The sequence below is a fragment of the Mustela putorius genome, unplaced genomic scaffold, assembly GCF_011764305.1.
Source record: "Mustela putorius furo isolate JIRA1106 unplaced genomic scaffold, ASM1176430v1.1 tig00000549_pilon_pilon_pilon, whole genome shotgun sequence".
In the NCBI taxonomy this organism is placed as follows: Eukaryota; Metazoa; Chordata; class Mammalia; order Carnivora; family Mustelidae; genus Mustela; species Mustela putorius.
The window spans coordinates 186,808-209,194 of record NW_025421411.1 but is presented as its reverse complement, the minus strand read 5'-3'; the positions used below and the strand labels follow the sequence as shown (position 1 = coordinate 209,194).

The window sequence follows — 22,387 nt, the reverse complement described above, 5'->3', positions numbered from 1 at the left end:
TTAATTTTGTATACGGTATTAAATAGGAGTCCTGCTTCTTTCTTTTGCATATGGAAATCCAGTTTTCACAGCATCATTTGCTTAAAAGACTGTCCCCACTGAAAAATACAGTATTTTCAACAAACGATGTTAGCAAAACTGGTCAGCTCTATGCAAAAGAATGTAACCAGACTATTTAATTACACAATACACAAAAATAAACTCAAACTGGATTAAAGACATACATGTGAGACCTAGAACCATAAAAATCTTAAAGGATAGCACAGGGAGTGACCTCTTTGACATTGCTAGTAGCAGCTTCTTTCTAAATATGTCTCCTCAGGCAAGAAAGATGAAAGCAAAATAAACTATTGGGACTACACCAAAATAAAAGCTTCTGTACAACAAAGCAAACAGTCAACAAAATAAAAAGGGCAACCTGCAGAATGGAAGAAGATATTTGCAAATGACTTATCCAATAAAGGGTTAGTATCCAAAATATATAAAGAACTTACACAACTCAACACTCAAAAAAGAAATAATTCAATAGAAAGTGGGCAGAAGAAATAAACAGACATTTCTCCAAAGCAGAAATCCAGATAAGCAACAGACACATGAATAAATGCTCAACATCACTCATCATTAGGCAAATAAAATTAAAACCACAATGTGGTAACACCTCACATCTGTCAGAACGATGGAAATCAACAACACAAGAAGCAAGAAGTGTTGGTGAGGGTTTGGAGAGAAGGAACCCCTTTTGCACTGTTGGTGGGAATGCAAAGTGGTGAAGACACTGTAAAAGACAGTATTGATTTTCCTCAAAAAGTTATAAATAGAACTATCCAACAATCCAGTAATCCTTCTACTGAATATCTACCAAAAAATACAACAACTGTAGTTCAAAGGGATATACATACCCATAAGTTTATAGCAGCAAAATATATACAGGATCAGCCCAAGTGTCCATCAATTGAAGAGGTTGTATATATAAACAATGGAGTATTATTCATCCAGAAAAAATGAAATCTTGCCATTTTGCAGCAAAATGATTGGAGCTACAGAGAAAAATGTTAAATGAAAATGTCATTAAAGAAAGAGAAATACCATATGATTTCACTCATATGAGGAATTTAAGAAATAAATGAGCAAAGGAAAAGTAAGAGAAAGAGAGGCAAACCACAAGGCCAACTCTTAACTATAGAAAACCAAACTAACAGTTACCAGAGGGGAGGGTTGGGGGGGGGTGGGTGAAATAAGTGATGGGGATTAAGGAGGATGCACCTTGTGATGAGTTTCAGATGTTGAATGGAAGTGTTGAATCACTATACTGTACACCTGAAACTAATGTAACACTGTATGTTAACTACAGTGTGATAAAAGTAAGAATAAAAATAAAGAAAAAAAAAATCTCCTTGCTAGTTATGGTAAGATTCAGATTTTGTATTTCTATATGCTTTAGTCTTGGTAGGTTTTCTATTCTAGGGCTCTGTCCATTTCATCTAGGTTATCCAATTTTGTTGGTGTAACATATATATAACATATACATATATATATTATATATAAATATAGTTTGTATTATATGTATATATATATATATATTTCAGTATAATTAGTAGTAATATCCTCCCTTTCCATTTTTGATTTTAGTAATTCGAGTCTCCTCTCTTCCCTTAGTCCATCTCACTGAGAGTTCTTCAATTTTGTTGATGTTTTCAGAGAGCCAACTTTTGGTTTCATTGATTTTCTTTATTGTTTTTCTATTCTGTATTTTGTCTATGTTTTGTCTTTGCTATTTCCTTCCTTCTATCTTTGAGTTTAATTTGTATTTCTTTTCCTAATTCCTTAAGTCTTAAAGTTAAGTTGTTAATCTGAGATCATTTTTAATGTGAATATTCATAGCTATACATTTCTCCCTTAGCCCATTTCCCATGGCATCTCGTGTTTTTCTATGCTATGTTTTCATTTTCATTTGCTTCTTGGGTCAGAGATGTAGCATTAGGTGTACAAATTGAGTAATTTTCATTTGCTTCTTGGATCAGAGGTGTAGCATTAGCTGTAGAAATTGAGTAGAAAACAAGCTAGAAACACTGAATGAGGGTCTGAGCCAGCATAAATGCTTAGAGTATTGTCTTGATATTTCTGGTTAATCTCAAAGGTGACCCAACCTAGGTCAGAGGTAGTGGGTCACAGAACAAAGAAAACTCCAGGAATCATGGCTCAGCTACCTATTTCAAGAACTATACATAGATATAATAATTCTAAATGCTCAGAAATGTTTTAGGATTGAGTCTAGATCAGATATTGAGATGGATCCTACCAGGAAATTCAGCTATAGGAAGAAGGACAATAATTGTAGGGAAAATAGGATTGAATCTGACAGTGGGGTGGGAGAAAGCCCTGGCTTTAAGTCGTTATTCTGTTCCTAATCGGTTATTTGAATTTGGGAGATCAATTCCACATCTTTGAGCTGTAGTTTCCTTATTTGTAAAGTGAAAATATCCCCTGCCCTGTATATGATGTTTGAAGATCAAAATGAGATAATGGATTTTAAAATGCTTTTTATAACTGTAAATTGTAATACACTAGGAAGGGATTATTATTATTATTGAAAATAGAGGATTTTATCCAATTTGAGTTTATGGACAAGGAAGATGTGGTCCATATACACTATGGAGTATTATGCCTCCATCAGAAAGGATGAATACCTAACTTGTGTAGCAACATGGACGGGACTGGAAGAGATTATGCTGAGTGAAATAAATCAAGCAGAGAGAGTCAATTATCATATGGTTTCACTTATTTGTGGAGCATAATATCATGGAGGACAAGGGGTGTTAGGAGAAGGGAGTTGGGGTAAATTGGAAGGGGAAGTGAATCATGAGAGACTATGGACTCTGGAATACAATCTGAGGGGTTTGAAGTGGCGGGGGGGTGGGAGGTTGGGGTACCAGGTGGTGGGTATTATAGAGGGCAGGGATTGCATGGAGCACTGGGTGTGGTGAAAAAATAATGAATACTGTTTTTCTGAAAATAAATTAATTAATAAAAAAAAAGAAAATAGAGGATTTTAAATATCTCTTTCACTTCCCCTTTCTTTCCTTCCTTCTTATTTGGTTTCCATCCCCCTTGTCATCTCTGTTTTTATTCCTATTGTCTCTCCTTCCCATATTCCAGGGCCAGTGATCCGGGCTGAGGTTGGTGACACCATCCAGGTGGTCTTTTACAACCGTGCTTCCCAGCCATTCAGTATACAGCCTCATGGAGTCTTCTATGAGAAAGACTACGAGGGAACTGTGTACAATGATGGTGAGCAAGCAGGGTTTCCAACTAATGTGAGCTGCAGGTAATAACAGATAGCTCTAGAGGAAAAATAAATAAGGGAGGGAATGAAGAAGGAGACAGAATTGATTGTCCTACATGGATGTTGTTAAATGGATCCATGATAATATAGTGAAGCAGGACTGGGTTCAATAAGAGACACATTATTTTAAATATATTTAAATATATTCTGATTAAAATTTTAATTTATTTTTTAAAGTTGTACCATTTTTTAAAGGTTTTACTTATTTATTTGAGAGAGAGAGAGAGAGAGAAAAGGCATGAGTGGGGGAGTGGCAGAGGGACAAGCAGACTCCCCATTGAACATGGAGCCTTATGTGGGGCTCAGTTCCAGGATCCTGAGATCATGACATGAGCCAAAGTCAGATGTTTAACAAACTGAGCCACCCAAGTATCCCTGATGGACATTTTAATGATATTTGTTCCTCCAATCCATGAGCATGGAATGTCTTTCTATTTCTTTGTGTCATCTTCAATTTCTTTCATCTGTGTTTTATATTTTTCGGAATACAGTTCTTTCACCTCTTTGGTTAGGTTTATTTCTAAGTTCTTATTATTTTGGTGCAATTGTAAATGGCATTATTTTCTTAATTTCTGTTCCTGCTCCTTCATTATCAGTGTATAGGTATGCACCAGATTTCTACACATTGACTTCTATGACTTTACTGAATTCATTTATCAGTTCTAGTAGTTTTTTGATGCTGTCTTTATAGTTTTCATTATAAAGTATCATGTCATCTGCAAATAGTGAAAGTTTTACTTATCCCTTGCAAATTTGTGTGTTTTTTATTTCTGTTTGTGGTCTAATTGTTGTGGCTAGGACTTCCAGTACTATGTTGAATAAAAGTACTTAGAGTGGACATGCTTGTCTTCCTTTGGACCTTAGGTGTAAAGCTTTCAGTTTTTCCCCAGAGTATGATGTTCACGTGGGTTTTTTCATATATGACCTTTAGGGTTAGTATCCCACATATCTAAAGAATTTACATAACTCAACACTCAAAAGTTAAGTAATCCAATTAAAAAAATGGGCAGAAGACATGAACAGACATTTTTGTTCATGTTCAAATAAGACATCTCAATGGCCAACAGATACATGAAAAGATGCTCAACATCACTCTTCATTGGTGAAATGCAAATCAAACTACAATGAGATATCACCTCAGACCTGTCAGAATGGCTAAAATCAACAACAGAAGAAACAATAAGTGTTGGCAAGAGTGTGGAGAAAGTGGAAACTTCTTTCCCTCTGGTGGGAAAGCAAACTGGTGCAGGCACTGTGGAAACAGTATGGAGGTTCTTCAAAAGTTAGAAGTAGAATTACCCTATGGTCTAGTAATTGCATTACTGGGTATCTATCCCCTAAATACAAAAACACTATATAGAGTATCACGTCATCTGCAAATAGTGAAAGTTTTTCTTCTTCATTGCTGATTTGGATGCTTTTTATTTATATTGTTGTCTGATTTCTGTGGCTAGGACTTCCAGCACTATGTTAAATAACAGTGGTAAGAGTAAACATACCTGTCTTCTTCCTGACCATAGAGGAAAAGACCAAACTGAAGGTCACAGAAGGGAGGTGGGGGGCGAGATGGGGGAAATAGGCAATGGGGACTTAGGGGTGCAGTTGTGATGAGCACTGGGTGTGGTATGTAAGGGTTGTACAACTGAAACTATTATTATATTGTATGTTAACTAACTGGAATTTAAATAAAAGCAGCTATTAATACTATAACAAAAACAATCAAAATAAATAAACAAATAAATAAATAAATACTTTAAAAAATTCCAAAAGCACTAATTCAAAGTGACACACACACCCCTATATTTATAGCACCATTATTTACAATAGCCAAATTATGGAAGAAGACCCAGTGCCTATCAATAGATGAATGGATAAAGAAGTGGTGTATGTGTGTGTGTATGTGTGTGTGTGTTAGAATATTATTCAGCCCTGAAAAACAATGACATCTTGTGATTTGAACCAACAGGGATGGAGCTAGAGAGTGTAATGCTAAGTGAAATAAGTCAGAGAAAGACAAATACCACATGATTTCACTCACATGTAATTTAGAAAACAAGGCAAAGAAACAAAGGGGAAAAAAGAGGGAGAGAGAGAAACTTTGACACAGATTCTTAACTATTTAGCACAAAATGATGGTTATCAGAGGACAGGCGGGTGGGGGGGATAGGTGAAATAAGTGATGGAAAATAAGGAGTTCACTTGTCTTGATGAGCTTCAGGTGATATATGAAACTGTCAGATTACTATATTGGACACCTGAATCTAATATGACACCGTATGTTAACTACACTGGAATTAAAACAAAACAGAACAAAAAAAAACATATATCTGATTATGAAAGTAACATATATGTTTTATGGGATTTTGAAAAAATGGAAAATTATAAAAATAAATATCATTCATAGATAAGTTTGCCATTACTTTTTGTTACACCTTCTAATGTTTTCCTGTGCTTATGAATACATATATATTGATATTTTTGTGATCATGTGGTTTGTGTATGTTTGTATCCTACTGTTTTTACTTACTGTAAAACAGTAAGTTTTTACTGTATCAATTTTCTCATCCCATTGTAATGTTACAAACTTGCTACTGACTATAAAATACCCTATCACATGGATATACCATAATTTATTTACCTTATCTTCTGTTATTTGAACATTTAGCTTGTTTTTGTTATTTTTAAATGCTGTAAATTGTGTTAAAAATAATAAATTCTTGTATTTTATTTGGATTACCATCTCAGGAGAGAATCCTAGAAGTTGGATTATTGGATATTAAGTTCTTGTTTTCTCTGAGAATGTTAATACATGCTAATCCCAAGCCAAAAATATAGAAAAATACAAAAAGCATTAGGGACAAAGTTACTGACAAATCTAGAAAAAAAAGAACATTCTACAACGCAACTGGTCTAGTCACTTCAAAAATTTAGTGCTATAGGGGAAAAAATTAGAGAGAAGACAAACAAGTGAACTTTGTCTGATCCTGGTTATTAAAAAAGGAATAGCCTTAAGAGACATTTTGGGACTCCTGAGTGGAGAAGTCTGCTTATCCCTCTCGCTCCCACCCCTCCTCTCTCTCTTTCTCAAAATGAATATGTAAAATCTTTTTAAAAAGGCGACATTCTGGAGATGACGAAAATTTCTGATATAGACTACATGTTAGATGATATTAGGATTTGTTTTAGGTGTAGTAATGTTATTGAGCCAATATGGGATAAAGTTACTGATCTACTGTCATCATGCTTCCAAATGATTTAGCAAAAGCAAACAATCAAAAGCTTGTGCGTGTGTGTGTGTGTGTGTGTGTGTGTTTGCATGTGTAGATATACATTAGACACAGATGTAGATAAATTAAAGATGGAAAAGTGTTAACAATCAACTCCAGCTGGTAGGATGATTATTGTACAATCTATCCTTTAATGGTTTTTGTATGCTTGAAAATTTTAAAAGTTGGGAATAATAAAAGAATAAGAAAGGATGTTAAGGCCATCTTAAATTATACCACTTGTTATAGGTTCTTACTACAAATATCTTTGTGTATGTTTCTTTTCACTCTTTAATGAATATTTCCTCATAATATATTTTTAACATATTGAATTGCTGTGTCCGAAGGTACACACATTAAAATTTTTGATACCAACATCCAAGTTGATCTCTGGAAAAATTTTTAGTCCCATAATCTTGGGCTTGCATCCAAAGTAGCAGCACAAGGCAGCCATTTTCATCTTTGTCAAATGTCAATCTTGTAAGCAAACACAATAACCAAAATCGCTATTGTTTCAATTTGTATTAGGTTGGTCATTCTTTTCAGTGTCTATTGTACATCTTCTTTTCTTGTAAGTCTGAACCTTCTTAGGGCTTTTGATACATTTTGTTAACATTTTTTCCTAAAGGGGTATTCTCATTTAAACTCACCCTTTCTATAGTTGAGTGAGAGGGGTAGGTGCCATTTGAGCCACTTCTCAACAGCATGGATTACTATAATGTGTAAAGTCTTGCTAAACTGACAGGCAAAAAATTTATGTAGGTTTTTTTTTTTTCAGCAAGAACTCTTTTACATTTATTTCATCTCAAATTCACCAGTTTATACTTTTCTGTTTTTATTATGTTTTGTTTTGTTTTGATTATATTCAGTATGTAGCTATTTTCATTTATACTTCTTTGATTACTAATAGATTTAAAATGTTATTTTATTTTTAAAGTCTTTATTTAAATTCTAGTTAGTTAACATACTGTGTAATTCTAGTTTCAGTTATGCAATATAATAATTCAACAATTCCATACAACTGGTGCTCATCACCACAGTCACTCCTTAATCCCCATCACTTATTTCACCCATCTCACCACTTGCTCTTGTAACTATTAATTTGTTTTCTACAGTTAAGTATTTGTATCTTAGTTTGCATCTCTTTTTCCCCCTTTGCTCATTTATTGTGTATATTAAGTTACACGTAAGAGTGAAATCATGTGGTATTTGTCTTTCTCTAGATGACTGATTTCACTTAGCACAATACTCTCTAACTCCAGGCATTGCAAATGACAAGATTTCATTCTTTTTATGGCTTAATAATATTCCATTGTGTGTGTATATACATATATGTATACATATGTATATTTATAGATATAGATAGATATAGATAAATAACACATCTTCCTTATCCATTCTTCATTCAATGGACACTTGTGCTGTTTCCTTCTGACTATAGTAAATAATACTGCTGTAAACATCAGTGTGGATGTATCCTTTTGAATTACTATTCATGAGTAGACATTTTTCCAAAGAACTTATCCAGATGGCCAATAGACACATGAAGAGATGCTCAACATTACTTATCATCATGGAAACACAAATCAAAACTATAATGAGATATCACCTTACACCTGTCAGGATGACATGAGAAACAACAGATGTTGGTGATGATGTGGAGAAAGGGGAACCTTGCACTATTGGTGAAAATGCAAAATGGTGCAGCCACTCTGGAAAACAGTATGGAGGTTCCTTGAAAAGTGAAAAATACAACTACCCAATGACCCAACAATTGCACTACTAAGTTTAAAATTTTAAAATAAAATTTCTATGTATTGTTTGACCATAACTTGTGTCCATTTAAGGAATTACAGCCTTCGTGCTTGTGTTTTTAAACATATACATTCTATACATAGATACATATTTGTATCTACTCATGCATACATCTGGAAAGGAGAATGTGTTCAATCAGAACCATTCAAAGATGAAACAAACTATGAAGGTGGGTAGTGAATTGCCTGTCTCTGGATATTTTTAAACAGCGGTAAGGATACGAGAGCAGATGAATGTATGTTTTCAAGTGAGAGTATTACAAAGTGTTGTTATTATTATTGTTGTTGTTTTATGTTACATTTAATTGCTATACAGTATATCATTAGTTTTTGATGATTAATTGTTTGTGTATAACACCCAGTATTCCATGCAATGCATGCCCTTCTGAATACCCATCACCAGGTTACCCCATCCCCCTACCCACCTCCCCCTCTAAAATCCTCAGTTTGTTTCCTTCAATCCATAGTCTATCATGGTTCCGCACCCCCTCTGATTTGCCCCACTTCATTTTTCTCTTCCTTCTCCAATTACGTTTTAAAGGCTCTTTTAATCCTTAGTCCCTTGAGCTTAGAAAACTGAAACCTGGGAAATTTAAATTCCCCCAGTTTATATAGCAACTATTGTCAGAACCAGAAACTAACTATTGTCTTTTCACTCCTATCCAGGATCCTTTTTAATATTCTATTTGCATATTGCTACTTCTCCAAAATGCCTTCTAGTTTATAATATTTACCCCACATTTTAGAGCTGATGATTCTCACTCTAGCTCATGTGATGATGAGTCCCATTTTCTACCCCCTGCAGGCTCATCCTACCCTGGCTTGGTGGCCAAGCCCTTTGAGAAAGTAACATACCGCTGGACAGTCCCCTCCCATGCTGGCCCTACTGCTCAGGATCCTGCCTGTCTCACCTGGATGTACTTCTCTGCTGCAGATCCCATAAGAGACACAAATTCTGGTCTGGTGGGTCCCCTGTTGGTGTGCAAGACTGGTGCATTGGGTGCAGATGGCAAACAGGTATTACTATGGTTTTTGGCTGGAAAGCCTGCTTGGAGGAAAATAAGGCTGTGTTGCTAAATAGGAGTTGAAAGTGGAAATGTGTTCTAGAGATGTGTGAATAGAAAAGAAATAACCAATCTATTTAATCAGAAATTAATAGTTGGTGAGCTCATGTTTTTTTCATGCTATTCTTTCACTCACAAAATTTTCTTTCTTAGTCTCTATTCCTTTCTGTTCTGTATCCTCTCATCTCTTCATTTTTTAAGCCTCAGTGTTCTCTAACACTTGACTCTAATTCTTAAATCTCTTTTAATATTTGCTTGTGTTCTTTCATGTCCAGCTCATCATTCTAGCTGTATATTACTTAATCTCTCTTTGCCTCAGTTTCTTCATCTGTAGTAAAGTGTTAACAATGAAAAAAAGCATCTTAGGTTCCTATGAGGATTAATTAAAATAATCCATATGAAGTGCTTATCACAGTGTCTGGATTACCTAGTAAACACTCAGTAAATGTTAGAAGTAATAATGATAATAGTGATAATAATAGTACATTAATAACAATTATATGCCCTTTACTTTAATTTTCTAATCCCCTCTGACTAGAGTTCTTTCCTGATCTGCTAACCACCTTTCCCCACTCCTTTACTCAAGCTATCTTCTATCACTCTCTGTACTTGTCCATAATCACCATCTTGTGCTTCTTCCCTGTCCCCTTTCATACATTCTTCCCCTCCTGTCTTGTCACTTTGTTCTAACCTGTATCACTCACATTCAATTTGAAATTACCTGAGGAAAACCTGCTTAGCAACAACTACAGCTCTAGGCAAGAGGTATGGGCTGGTCTCTGTGTCTGGAAAAAGAGATGGGAATGAATCAGGGCTCATTGGGTCTGGAGTTGCACAACCCACAACTGCTGAAACCATTGTCATTCTTTCTCTTCCACGGACCTACAGAAAGGGGTGGATAAGGAATTTTTTCTCCTTTTTACTGTGTTGGATGAGAACAAGAGCTGGTACAGCAATGCCAATCAAGCAGCTGCTATGTTGGATTCACGACTGCTCTCAGAGGATGTCAAGGGTTTCCAAGACTCCAATCGGATGCATGGTATGGGGAGTGCTTTTGCCCCGAGCTACAGTTGAGAGGTTATAAGTAAAAATCTAACCTAAACATAATCATGTCCCATCCTTGAAAGCACTGATCCCATTGGTCAGCTCTACCCAAAACATGAGCTGGATTGAAGAATTAAAGCTAAAGCAATAGTTCTTAGGTTTAGAACTTGGATGTACTATGTCCTGTGTTACACAGTATGGGGAACACTGGAAAAATATGTTGTGAAATGAGGATTATAAACCATGAATACACTAGAGAGTGTATTGACTCTCCATGGTTCTCTATACTCCAGCCAAATTGGGCTATTTTTTTCAATATATACATACCTTGTACTTTTCTGACTTGATGCCTTTACAATGCTTTGCCAACCAGTTGAAATGCCTCTCTTTACATTTTTGCCCTTAACTTGTGGAAATTATTTCCATTCTTTTTTTTTTAATTTTTTTTATTTTTTATAAACATTTATTTTTATCCCCAGGGGCACAGGTCTGTGAATCACCAGGTTTACACACTTCACAGCACTCACCAAAGCACATACCCTCCCCAGTGTCCATAATCCCACCCCCTTCTTCCAAGCCCCCTCCCCCCAGCAACCCTCAGTTTGTTTTGTGAGATTAAGAGTCACTTATGGTTTGTCTAATTATTTCCATTCTTTAAGGTCCTACTCAAAAGCTACTTCATCCATGTAACCATTGTTTTTAACCACCCAATCCCAGGATGATGACATCCTCTTCTGAAACCCTATTGCATTTTAATCAGAATATTTTAATAGCATGTTCTATATAGTTATTTGATATACAGCTTTTGACATACTAGAGTGTAGTTTCCTTAAAAAGTGAGAATCGTTTGTTGCTTATCACTGCATTATCTACACTTTCCAATACATACTAAATGTTTATTGAACAAGTGAACTACCAAATTAATGGGTAGGTAGGTAGGTGGGTGGGTGAGTGAATGGGAAGGCATGGTCCCAGTTTGCAAAAAGTTCCCAGCATTTGCAATAAAATAAGACAAATAACACTCATGCAAAAAATATAGAACATGCCAAGATCAACTATAATTAAGTGCTACATTGTGTGAAATAGCTTTCAAGTGACATGGAGTTCATAGGAGGAGAACATTAATGAAGGAGAATCCAATTAAAGGATTCCTGGAAGAAAGGAGTGCTTGAGCCAGGGTTCAAAGGCTAAATAGATCTGCAATTAGAAACGACAGGAAAAGGAAACAGAATCAGGAGATTAACAATGTTATCATCAGCATCTATGGGGATTACCAAGTAAGGTTACTTATTAAAAGTGGTTCCAGAGGAAGGGAACATTGAAAATGGATCAAATTAAAGCAGGCCTCCCTGTGTTTTCAAGAGGAGTATGTAAGATGGGAGGGAGTCATGAATGAGTATGTTTTCTTATGACTCCATCTCTTGGGTCCCATAATCAATTATATCACCTGGAAAAAGTAAACCAATCCTATGAAACAAGTTCATTTCAGTTTGAACTCATGGACCACCTAAGTAGCACCAGGCAGCATGCCAGGTGATTACGTGGTCACACTGATAGAGAAAAAAATAATGTGATTCCTGCTAGGTCAATCTTGTGTGGGAGATAAATTTGTAAGTAAATCATTGGACTCTGTGCTCTGTGGTAAGTGATATGGAAGAATTTTGTGTGTGGGGGAGGAGTTTCATGGAAATGATAGAATAGGAGAGAGAGAGAAATAACTCTACTCCACAGAGGAGGTGACATTTGAACACGGATGTGAAGGATGAGTAATAGTTTTCTGTAGAGGGACCTGAGAGAAAATTTATTCTAGGAAGAGGAAACATTCTGCATCCCCAAAAGGCAGATCTTTATAAGTACAGCTAGAATGACTTAGGGAAGAAGGCAGGATAGTTTAAGATGACTCAGAAATTTCAAATTGTGGGAAAACCATAGTATAGAGCTGACGTTATGCTGTAGGTCAGTGCCTGAGTAGTCTGGTCTCATCTTTCTGTTGTCTTACGTTTTCTTTTTCAGCCATTAATGGGTTTCTGTTCTCTAACTTGCCCAACCTGGACATGTGCAAGGGTGACACAGTGGCATGGCACCTGCTTGGCCTGGGAACAGAAACTGATGTGCATGGGGTCATGTTCCAGGGCAACACTGTGAAGCTTCAGGGCATGAGGAAGAGTGCAGCCATGCTCTTTCCTCATACCTTTGTCATGGCCATCATGCAGCCTGACAACCCTGGTAAGTCCCTTAACAGCCAGCCCTAGACTGGGAGGCTCTGTTGGGTATGGTGTTAGATGGTGGGGGGGGGGCTGGTGAAAAGAAAAGAAAAGAAAAGAAAAGAAAAGAAAAGAAGACATGTTGAGGGTAAATGGGAGGTTTTTAAAAACAGCTTTGTCTTCTCTTTTTTCAATGTGCACTCTGTTCTGGTTATTTGAATTTTTCTCTAAGCTGCAGACAGAAAGTAAAAAGCTGAGGAAGTTCTTTTTCTGAAACTAAAGGAAAGAAGTAAGGATGCTGCCCAGCATCAGGGGAATTCTCATATAGGTAGAGGGTGGACTTAACTGTGTAGTCCCATACTATGTAGAGATTGTATAGGTACAGTGCTTGCACTGGGAGGGAGGTCCAGGAGGTATACTTATAAGTGTTTTCAATTCTGATATTCTGTGAGAATTTCTGTAAACTTCTGGTAGAAGTGGGGTGGAAGGTACTGTGACAGTTTCATACCAGGAATCAGATCATAAGAAATTTTAGTCCAAACTCTTTCATTAATTTGCTATTTAATTTTGATCTAAGCAACTTGCATGCTCTGGCTGCATTTCTTCCTTCTTTTCTTTCTCTGTCCCACTCCCCTAACTCCATCCATCACCTTCATTCCCTATCTTCCTCTTTTCTTCCCTCCTTTCTTTCCTATTCCTCTCCCCCACACGCCCCTTCCCCAGACTCCCTATTCCTCTCTCACTTCCCTTCATTTCCCTATCTTTATTATATGAAAAAAAAATGAGTACAATGTTTCTTTTTTTTTAAATTTCTTTTCATTGTTCCAGAATTCATTGTTTATACACCACACCCAGTGCTCCTTGCAATACATGCCCTCCATAATACCCACCACCAGGCTCACCCAACCTCCACACTTCTCCCCTCCAAAACTCTCATATTGTTTCTCAGAGTCCATAGTCTCTCATGGTTCATCTCCACGTCCAATGTCCCCCAACTCCCATCTTCTCTCCATCTCCCTATGTCCTCTGTCTTATTCCTTATGGTCCACAAATAAATGAAACCACATGATAATTGACTTGGCTTGACATATTTCACTCAGCACAATCTCTTCCAGTCCCATCCATGTGGATACAAAACTTGGGTATTCATTCTTACTGATGGAGGCATAACACTCCATATTGTATATGGACCACATCTTCCTTATCCATTTGTCAGTTGATGAAGGGCATCTTGGTTCTTTCCACATTTCAGCGACTGTGGCCATTGCTGCTATGAACATTGGGGTACAGATGGCCCTTCTTTTCACTACCTCTGTATCTTTGGGGTAAATACCCAGTAGTGCAATTGCAGGGTCATAGGGAAGCTCTATTTTTAATTTCTTTTTTTTAAAGATTTTATTTATTTATATGGCAGACAGAGATCACAAGCTGGCAGAGAGGCAGGCAGAGATAGAGGAGGAAGCAGGCTCCCCACTGAACAGAGAGCCCGATGTGGGGCTCGATCCCAGATTGTGACCTGGGCTGAAGGCAGAGGCTTCAATCCACCAAGCCATCCAGGCGCCCCTCTATTTTTAATTTCTTAAGGAATCCCCACACTGTTCTCCAAAGTGGCTGCACCAACTTGCATCCCCACCAAAAGTGTGAGAAGGTTCCCCTCCAAAACACGTTGTGTATTTTCTTGTTAATGTTGGCCATTCTAACTGGTGTAAGGTGGCATTTCAACATGGTTTTGATTTGAATTTCCCTGATGGCCAGTGATGATGAACATTTTTTCATGTGTCTGTTAGCCATTTGTATGTCTTCATTGGAGAATTACCTGTTCATGTCTTCTGCCCATTCTTTGACATGATTATCTGTTTTGTGTGTGTTGAATTTGAGAAGTTCTTTATAGATCCTGGATAGCAGTCCTTTGTCTGTATTGTCATTTGCGAATATCATCTCCCACTCTGCGGGTTGCCTCTTTGTTTGGTTGATGGTTTCCTTTGCTGTGCAGAAGCTTTTGATCTTGATGAAATCCCAAAAATTCATTTTAATTTTTGTTTCCTTTGCCTTTGGAGACATATCTTGAAAGGAGTTGCTGTGGCTGATATTGAAGAGGTTACTGCCTATGTTCTCCTCTAGGATTCTGATGGATTCCTGCCTCACATTGAGGTCTTTTATCCATTTCAAGCTTACCTTTGTGTATGGTGTAAGAGAATGGTCGAGTTTCATTCTTCTACACATAGCTGTCCAATTTTCCAAGCACAGTTTATTGAAGAGACTGTCTTTTTTCCACTGTATATTTTTTCCTGCTTTGTCGAAGATTATTTGCCCATAGAGTTGAGGGTCCATATCTGGGCTTTCTACTCTGTTCCACTGGTCTTTGTGTATGTTATTGTACCAGTACCATGATGTCTTGGTGATCACAGCTTTGTAGTAAAGCTTGAAATCAGGCAAGGTGATGCTCCCAGTTTTTTTTTTTTTCTTTTTCAACATTTCCTTAGCAATTTGCGGTTTCTTCTGGTTCCATACAAATTTTGGGATTGTTTGCTTCAGCTCTTTGGGAAATGCCAGTGGAATTTTGATCAGAATGGCATTGAAAATATAGATTGTTCTAGGCAGTATACACATTTTAATAATGTTTATTTTTCTGATCCATGAGCATGGAATGGTTCTTCCATCTTTTTGTATCTTCTTCAATTTCTTTCATGAGTGTTCTGTAGTTCCTTGAGTACAGATCCTTTACCTCTTTGACTAGGTTTATTCCCAGGTATCTTGTGGTTCTTGGTGCTATAGTAAATGGAATTGATTCTCTAATTCCCCTTTCTGTATTTTTGTTGTTAGAGTATAAGAAAGCAACTGATTACTTTACATTCATTTTGTATTCTGCCACATTACTGAATTGCTGTATGAGTTCTAGCAATTTGGGGGTGAAGTCTTTTGGGTTTTCAAGGTAAAGTATCATGCCATCTGTGAAGAGAGAGAGTTTGACTTCTTCCTTGCCAATTTGGATACTTTTTATTTATCTTTGTTGTCTGATTGCTGTTTCTAGGACTCCTAATACTATGTTGAACAAGAGTGGTGAGAGTGGGCATCCTTGTTGTGTTCCTAATCTCAAAGGGAAGGCTGTCAGCTTTTTGCCTTTGAGGATGGTATTTGCTGTGGGTTTTGCATAGATAGATTCTATGAAGTTGAGGAATATTCCCTCTATCCCTATACTTTGAAGCGTTTTAATCAGGAACGGATGCTGGATTTTGTCAAATGCTTTCTCTACATCTATTGAGAGGACCATGTGGTTCTTCTCTCTTCTCTTATTGATTTGTTCTATCACATTGATTGATTTGCAAATGTTGAACCAATTTTGCAACCCAGGGATAAATCCCACCTGGTCGTGGTGCATAATTTATTTAATGTGCTGTTGGATCCTGTTTGCTAGGATCTTGTTGAGAATCTTAGCATCCATATTCATCAGTGATATTGGTCTGGAATTCTCATTTTTGGTGGGGTCTTTGCCTGGTTTGGGGATCAAGATAATGCTGGCTTCATAAAAAGGGTCTGGAAGTATTCCTTCTGCTTCAGTTTTTTGAACCAGCTTCAGGAGAATAGGTTTTAGTTCTCCTTAGAATGTTTGGTAGAATTCCCTGGGGACTCTGTCAGGTCCTAGGCTCTTGTCTTCATGGGAGGTTTTTAACCACTGCTTCAATCTCATTACTAGATATTGGTCTATTCAGGTGGTCAATTTCTTCCTGATTTAGTTTTGGAAGTTGTAGTTTTCCAGAAATGCATCCATTTCATCTAGGTTGCTTAATTTATTGGCATGTAATTTGATAATAATTTCTGATGATTGTTTCTAATTCCTTGGTGTTAGTTGTGATCTCTCCCTTTTCATTCATAATTTTATTAATTTGGGTCTTTTCTCTTTTCTTTTGGATTAGTTTGGCCAATGGATTATAGATCTTATTGATTCTTTCAAAAAACCAGCTTCTAGTTTCATTGATACGTTCTACTGTATCCAGTTTCTAACTCATTGATCTCTGCTCTGATCTTGATTATTTCTCTTCTTGTGTGTGGAGTTGGCTTAATTTGTTGTTGATTCTCCGGTTCTTTAAGGTCTAAAGACAGCTGGTGTGATCTGGATTTTTCTTTTCTTTTTTCTTTTTTTTTTTTTTTGAGGGAAGCTTGGATGGCTATGTATTTCGCCCTTAGGACCGCTTTTGTTGTATCCCTTAGGTTTTGAACTGAAGTGTCTTCATTCTTATTGGTTTCCATGAATTGTTTAAGTTCTTCTTTGATCTCCTGGTTGATCCAAACATTCTTAAGCAAGGTGGTCTTTAGCTTCCAGGTGTTTGAATTCCTTCCATACTTTTCCTTGTGGTTGAGCTCTATTTTCAAAGCACTGTGATCTGAGAATATGCAGGGAATGATCTCAGTCTTTTGGTATCGGTTGAGCCCTGATTTGTGACCCAGTATGTGGTCTAATCTGGAGAAGGTCCCATGTGCACTCAAGAAGAATGAGTATTCTGTTGTTTTAGGGTGGAATGTTCTCTATCTATGAGGCCCACCTGCTCCAACGTGTCATTCAATGCTCTTGTTTCTTTACTGATTTTCTGCTTGGATGATCTGTCTATTACTGAGAGTGGCATGTTAAGATTCCCTACTATTAATGTATTCATATTGATATGACTCTTTATTTTCATTAACAGTTGTCTTATGTAGTTGGCTGCTCCTATACTGGGGGCATAAATATTTACAATTGTTAAATTTTCTTGGTGGATAGACCCTTTAAGAATGATGTAGTGTCCTTTTGTATCTCTGACTACAGTCTTTAGTTTAAAATCTAATTTCTGATATGAGAATTGCTACCCCAGCCTTTTTTTGAGGCCCATTGGCAGGAAAGATGCTTGCCATCCCTTCACTTTCATTCTGGGTGTATCCTTAGGTTCAAAATGGGTCTCTGGTAGACTACATATGGATGGGTCCTGTTGTTTTATCCAATCTGCAACCCTGTGCCATTTTATGGGCATCTTTCAGCCATTGACATTGAGAGTGATTATTGAGAGATATGTTTTTATTGACATCGTGTTACCTGTGAAGTTCTTCTTTCTATAGATTGTCCCCATAAGTTTCTGTTCAGTGGTATTCTTGTTGGTTTTACTTTTTCTTCTTTTAGAAAATATTTCTTGGAGTGCCATCTTGGTGGTCACACACTCTTTTTAACCTTGACAGTCTTGGAAGCTCTTTATCTCTACATCCATTTTGAATGTCAGTCTTGCTGGATAAAGTATTTTTGGCTGCATGTTCTTTTCATTTAGTGACCTGAATACATCTTGCCAGCCCTTTTTGGCTTGCCAGGTTTCTGTGGACAGGTCTGAAGTTATTCTGGTAGGCCTTCCTCTTTATGTAAGGAATCTCTTCCCCCAAGTGCTTTCAAGAGCTTTTGTCTAAAATTATGATTCATCATTTTCACAGTCAGGTGTCTCAAGGTCTTTCTAGATTCTGTGATCTTAGGGAAAACCTTTCTGCCTCTAGTACATGAACACTGGTTCCATTCCCCAGATTGGGAAAATTTTCATGGAGAATTTTTTCAACTATATCCACTAGTCTTCTTTCTTTTTCCTCCCCCTCAAGGATTCCAAAAATTCTAATGTTGGAACGTTTCATGGCATCATTTATTTCCCTAATTCTGTTTTCATGACTTCTAAGCTATTTGTTCCAGGTCTCCTTCTGATCCTGTTTCTCTGTCAGTTTATCCTCTAGATCACTAATTCTATCTTCTGCCTCAGTTACCCTAGGTGTTAGAGAATTTAGATTAGATTGGAACTCATTGATAACATTGTTACCATCTTCCCTGTGGCTTTCACTTCTGCCCCAATGGATTTCATTCTGCCACCTAGCCATTGCCTGGATAATTGGTAGCCTGAATTCCCTTTCCAACATACTGTTTATGTCCATATTCAATAGCTCTGTTGGAGAGGGAAATCTCTGAATTTTTCTTCTGTTGGTCATTCATCCTCCTACTCATTTTGGTGAGAGATGGCCGAGGAGATGTGGAGCTGAATGTATCACCTATGGTCCAGTCAAGTTTCACCCTGGAATGCTTCTGAGCAATCAGGATTCCCCACACACACAAAATAATAATAATAATAATAATAATAATAATAATAATAATAAAAGAAAGGAAAAAAAAAGAAATATATAGAGAGAGATGGGGGGGGAGAAGAAAAAGAAAGAAAAAAATAAAAAAGGATACCCAGCCTGAATGGGCTCCAAAGGTAAGATTTATAAAGTATATAAACAAAAACAGACTAACAGAAAGACTCACAAATGTAAATGACAAGAAAAAAAAAAGGAACCCAGCCAAAATGAACCCCAAGTATAAGATTTTTCCACTACCAGAATAAAAACAAATACACAGAAACACTGACATAAGTAAAAGATGGGAGGGTGGTTATAAATTCTCAGTGTGGGTAAGGAAGTTGATTTTGATTCTTCCTGGGTGTATCTTGATACCTTTGTTAAAGGACTCAACTTTCCAGCGATAAAGGGGGATTAAAACTGGTTTATATATAAGGGTAGTATTGACTGGGAAAAAAGAGATCGCCTGAAGCTTATCTCTATATGAAAATTAAGAAAAAATAGAAAAGCAAAGTTAAACACAGGTATATGTATCAAAAAAGTTCAAGTTAAAGGTTATTGTGGAATTTGTTGTACTGAACCTCTCATTGTGATGGTAAATAGGCTAACTATAAAAAATTAAGAAGAGTGAGAATAGTGGGAACAAATTAAAAATAAAAGTTGAATCTATGAAGTATACAGGACTTTGGGGCATACTGGAAGATTCATATCTTCTTTTCTCCTAATACTGTGGTTTTACAGCTTTATGCAGACCCTGTGGTGGTTGTCCTCTTCTTTGTTTGTTTGTTTGTTTTTTGCTCTCTTTCTTGGGGAGGGGCCTGCCACATTGTTTTTCAGGCAGTCTTGCTAGAGTTGAGTCCTCCTGCTCACTATAAAGGGGCTGGGCTCTGAGGAAACAGGTTTTTCATGCTTTTGTTCTCTGGAGAGGTTTTTTTTTTTTCTTTTTTTATTTAATTTATTTTTTATTTTCAGCATAACAGTATTCATTATTTTTGCACCACACCCAGTGCTCCATGCAATTGTGCCTTCTATATTATCCACCACCTGGTACCCCAACCTTCCACCCCCCCCGCCCCTTCAAAACCCTCAGATTGTTTTTCAGAGTCCATAGTCTCTCATGGTTCACCTCCCCCTTCCAATTTCCCCCAAATCCCTTCTCCTCTCTATCTCCCCTTGTCCTCCATGCTATTTGTTATGCTCCACAAATAAGTGAAATCATATGATAATTGACTCTCTCTGCTTGACTTATTTCACTCAGTATAATCTCTTCCAGTCCCGTCCATGTTGCTACAAAAGTTGGGTATTCATCCTTTCTGGTGGAGGCATAATACTCCATAGTGTATATGGACCACATCTTCCTTATCCATTCGTCTGTTGAAGGGCATCTTGGTTCAACAAAAGCGAAAACTTGAGTGGTGAGAGTGGGCATCCTTGTCTTGTTCCTGATCTCAACAGGAAGGCTGCAAGCTTTTTCCCATTGAAGATTATATTTGCTGTGGGTCTTTCATAGATAGATTTGATAAAGTTCAGGAATGTTCCCTCTATCCCTATACTTTGAAGCGTTTTAATCAGGAAGAGATGCTGGATTTTTCAAATGCTTTTTCTGCATCAATTGAGAGGACCATGTGGTTCTTCTCTCTTCCATTATTAATTTATTCTATCACATTGATTGATTTGCAAATGTTGAACCATCCTTGTAGCCCAGGGATGAATCCCATCTGGTCATGGTGGATAATCTTTTTAATGTGCTGTTGGATCCTGTTTGCTAGGATCTTGTTGAGAATCTTAGCATCCATATTCATCAGTGATATTGGTCTGAAATTCTCCTTTTTGGTAGGGTCTTTGCCTGGTTTGGGGATCAGGGTCATGCTGGCTTCATAGAAAGAGTCTGAAAGTGTTCCTTCTGCTTCAATTTTTTGAAACAGCTTCAGGAGAAGAGGTGTTATTTCTTCTTTGAAAGTTTGGAAGAATTCCCCAGGGAATCCGTCAGTTCCTGGGCTCTTTTTTTTGGGGAGGTTTTTGATCACTGCTTCAATCTCGTTACTAGATATTAGTCTATTCAGGTTGTCAATTTCTTCCTGGTTCAATTTTTGGAGTTTATAGTTTTCCAGGGATGCATCCATTTCATCTCGGTTGCTTAGCTTATTGGCATATAACTGTTGATAATAACTTCTGATGATTGTTTCTACTTCCTTGTTGTTCATTGTGATCTCTCCCTTTTCATTCATAATTTTATGAATTTGAGCTTTCTCTCTTTTCTTTTGGATTAGTTTGGCCAATGGTTTATCAATCTTACTGATTCTTTCAAAAAACCAGCTTCTAGTTTCATTGATACATTGTACTGTATCTCTGGTTTCTACCTCATTGATCTCAGCTCTAATCTTGATTATTTCCCTTTTTATGTGTAGAGTTGGTTTGATTTGTTGTTGTTTCTCCAGTTCTTTAAGGTGTAGAGACAGCTGCTGTGTTCTGGATTTTTCAATTTTTTTGAGGGATGATTGCATGGCTATGTATTTCTTCCTTAGGACCACTTTTGCTGTATCCCATAGGTTTGGGATCGAAGTGTCTTCATCATCATTGGATTCCATGAATTGTTTCAGTTCTTCTTTGATCTCCTGGTTGATCCAAGCATTCTTAAGCAAGGTGGTCTTTAGCACAAATGTTTGAGTTCCTTCGGAACTTTTCCTTGTGATTGAGCTCCAGTTTCAAAGCATTGTGATCTGAGAATGTGCAGGGAATAATCTCAGTCTTTTGGTATCGGTTGAGTCCTGATTTGTGACCCAGTATGTGGTCTCTTCTGGAGAAGGTTCCATGTGCACTTGAGAAGAATGCGTATTCTGTTGTTTTAGGGTGGAATGTTCTGTATTTATCTATGAGGTCCATCTGGTCCAATGTGTCATTCAATGCTCTTGTTTCTTTATTAATTTTCTGCTTCAACGATCTGTCTATTTCTGAGAGAGGTGTGTTAAGATCTCCAACGATTAGTGTATTCATATCAATATGACTCTTTATCTTGATTAACAGTTTTCTTATGTAATTGGCTGCTCCCATATTGGGGGCATAGATATTTACAATTGTTAGATCATCTTGGTGGATAGTCCCTTTAAGAATGATGTAGTGTCCTTCAGTATCTCTGACTACAGTCTTTAAAATCTAATGTATTTGATATGAGAATCACTACCTCAGCCTTCTTTTGAGGCCCATTGGCATGAAAGATGATTCTCCATCCCTTCACTTTCAATCTGGGTGTATCTTTAGGTTAAAAATTGGTCTCTTGTACACAACATATGGATGGGTCCTGTTGTTTTATCCAGTCTGCAACCCTGTTCCATTTTATGGGCGCATTTAGGCCATTCACATTGAGGGTGATTATTGATAGATACGTTTTTATTGACATAGTGTTACCTTTGAAGTTTTTCTGTAGATTGTCTCTATATTTCTGTTCAATGCTATTCTTGGGCTTTTTCCTCTTTTATAGAACCTCCCTTAATATTTCCTGCAGTATAGACTTGGTGGATGCATAGTCTTTTAAGCCTTG

At 37.0% G+C, this 22,387-nt stretch overlaps 1 protein-coding gene across 1 annotated transcript in view; it reads left to right on the top strand.

Annotated features, from left to right (window-relative positions):
• HEPH (hephaestin) overlaps positions 1-22,387 on the top strand; it is a 145,870-nt gene that overhangs the window by 62,117 nt on the left and 61,366 nt on the right. The window contains 4 exon segments of the mRNA XM_045081218.1: positions 3,157-3,288; positions 9,229-9,440; positions 10,376-10,526; positions 12,545-12,757. Coding sequence (XP_044937153.1) covers positions 3,157-3,288; positions 9,229-9,440; positions 10,376-10,526; positions 12,545-12,757 — 708 coding nt within the window.